Consider the following 2,238-nt stretch of genomic DNA (forward strand, 5'->3'; position numbering starts at 1 on the left):
GCTCCCGCGCCTCGCTCAGCCAGTGAGCGGGAACCAGTCTGTATGTGGGATCCGAACCCTCGGGCGGGAGCGCCGCCACGCTTCCCAAGCGGTGCACTATCCAGTGCGCCACCGGGCCGGCCCCCAACAAGCAGCTTTTAAGAAAATTCTGAAATGGTCAAAATAGGAAAAAAATTCTTAAAGAACAAAAAATGTTTTAGCTGAAGTAAATATCCCCTAAAACATAGCTTCTTACACCTTTGATAAAACCCCTGCTATCCTGTTCCAATGCAAATTCTCCTTCAATAGGTCTTAGCTGGGTCTGCTGTGTTGACATGTAACAAGCTCACAGTGATCTTGATGATGTTGCTGACTTCAGGACAGAGTTTGAGTAGCAGGGTTTTCTATGTTAAAGAAAAATAATGTCACATGCACATTTAATTTTTTGTTTGTGTTTTTTTATTAGGAAAGACTTTCCATTTGTTTTTCAAATATTTTTTTATATATTTCATGCAAGTTCCTCATTGCTCTGTGTCCTTTAGGACTTAAGTAATTTTTGTTGCTATGATCCCATACTTGCTGATAATACTTAGAAGCACATCTGAGTGTATTTTAGTTCAATCCCCTAACTGAAAAAAAAAATTCTAAGATTTGAGGAGATAGTGATCATTTTGGGAAGTCACCTGTCGATTCCCCAACTGCATAATTTCTGGAAGCACATTTTTCAAAACCACTTTCCCTTCTTTGGTTTTCTGTAGAGTTGCTCAGTGAGGTGCCCTCCATGAGATCAGAGAATCAAAAGAGGAGGACTCAGTTCTTTCCATCAGCACCTGCAGCCAGACACAGGGACAGAGGTGAGGATTGGAGAGTCACGTGGTGAGGTTCTGCAGGCAGCTGAGAGCATCAGCACCCCCATGCCTGGGCTTCCCAGACAGGACTGAGGAGCCCACACCTTCTGTGGCAGGTGTGCTCTGGCTGCTGGGGGAGCACTAGAGTATGCTCTGTGTCTAAGATCAACTTTCCTTACTTGCACACCTCATGCTCTGTAAGATTGTGGTATAGACTCTAACTCCCTGTATTAAAACAATCCTTGCTTGGAGTATCCAGAGTGACTTCTCTACTGCTGTTTGAATCCCAACTGATGCTGTAACTCAGACTTATCAGTGTATAAACTCTGTCCTTAATGAAATCAAGAGAGACATTTTCAAGTGTGTGGTGTGGAGCAGAGAAGGAGAAAGAGAATTAGACTGCAGAAGAGCCTTCCTGGTCCCTTCTATCACAACCTAAAAGTGACCTTCAAAGTGCACCTGCTTCTCAGAAATGCTCTCAGCAGATGAAGGAACCAGAAGAAGCAGATGGGGCAGCCTCACACATCTCCTACCCTGTTCGGTTTATGTTATGACTTGTAACACTGTGGGAGGGTTATTATAATACTGTTGACAATAATAAGTTGCAATATCTTCAGCCTCCAGGCTGGTGATTGTGAGAGTGAAATCTGTCCCAGATCTACTGCCACTGAACCTCGAGGAGACCCCAGTGTACAAACTTGATGCTGCATAGACTAGAAGCTTAGGAGCTTTTCCTGGTTTCTGCTGATACCAGCTTAATGCATTGCCAATATCCTGACTGGCCTGGCAAGTGATGGTGACTGAGTCTCCTACAGATGCAGACAGGGATTCTGGAGACTGTGTCATCTGGATGTCACATCTAGCACCTGGGATTGGAAACACAAAGACAAATATCCACATAATTAAGCATGTTACAAGAGGACTTCCCTGAAGAGCGAGGCAGCACTGACCACACTGGTTGTGTAAATTCCTTGTGTTCTTTCTCCTTACCTGGGAGCCAGAGCAGCAGGAGCCCCAGGAGCTGAGTGGGGGCCCTCATGTCTATGCTGTGTCCTGACTGAGACTGACTCCTGCACAAGGTTTGAGCAGCCTATGAATAAATCTTCAGGACAGTGGGCTGTGCTCCGGGAGCATGCAAATCACAGGGGCTGGAGCAGGGCAGGGCACAGCAGTAGGGCTGACTCATTTCAGTAACACCATAGGCCAGTGTCTACAGGTATGTCCCATCAGAACAGGTCAGCTCAGAAGATGGTGTTTCTCTCTTGGGGATGATATTATTACAAAAGATATTTTTGAGACAATTGTCAATGTTTGAAATGGACCCGAGGACTTGAGAGGAAAAAGTATTTTATAGTGTTTTGGAGTTTCCTTAGGAGATTTTTTTTTTTTTTTTTTTTTTTTTTTTTTTTTT

At 44.4% G+C, this 2,238-nt stretch overlaps 1 gene segment (V, D, J or C); it reads right to left on the minus strand.

Moving 5' to 3' along the window:
* Window positions 1-1,370: 1,370 nt before the first annotated feature.
* On the minus strand, window positions 1,371-1,866 carry LOC103582192. The segment is given in 2 exon segments: window positions 1,371-1,693; window positions 1,818-1,866. Coding segments are annotated over 2 exon segments (372 nt in total).
* Window positions 1,867-2,238: the final 372 nt, after the last annotated feature.

Source organism: Galeopterus variegatus, unplaced genomic scaffold, assembly GCF_000696425.1.
Source record: "Galeopterus variegatus unplaced genomic scaffold, G_variegatus-3.0.2 Scaffold15223, whole genome shotgun sequence".
Lineage (NCBI taxonomy): Eukaryota > Metazoa > Chordata > Mammalia > Dermoptera > Cynocephalidae > Galeopterus > Galeopterus variegatus.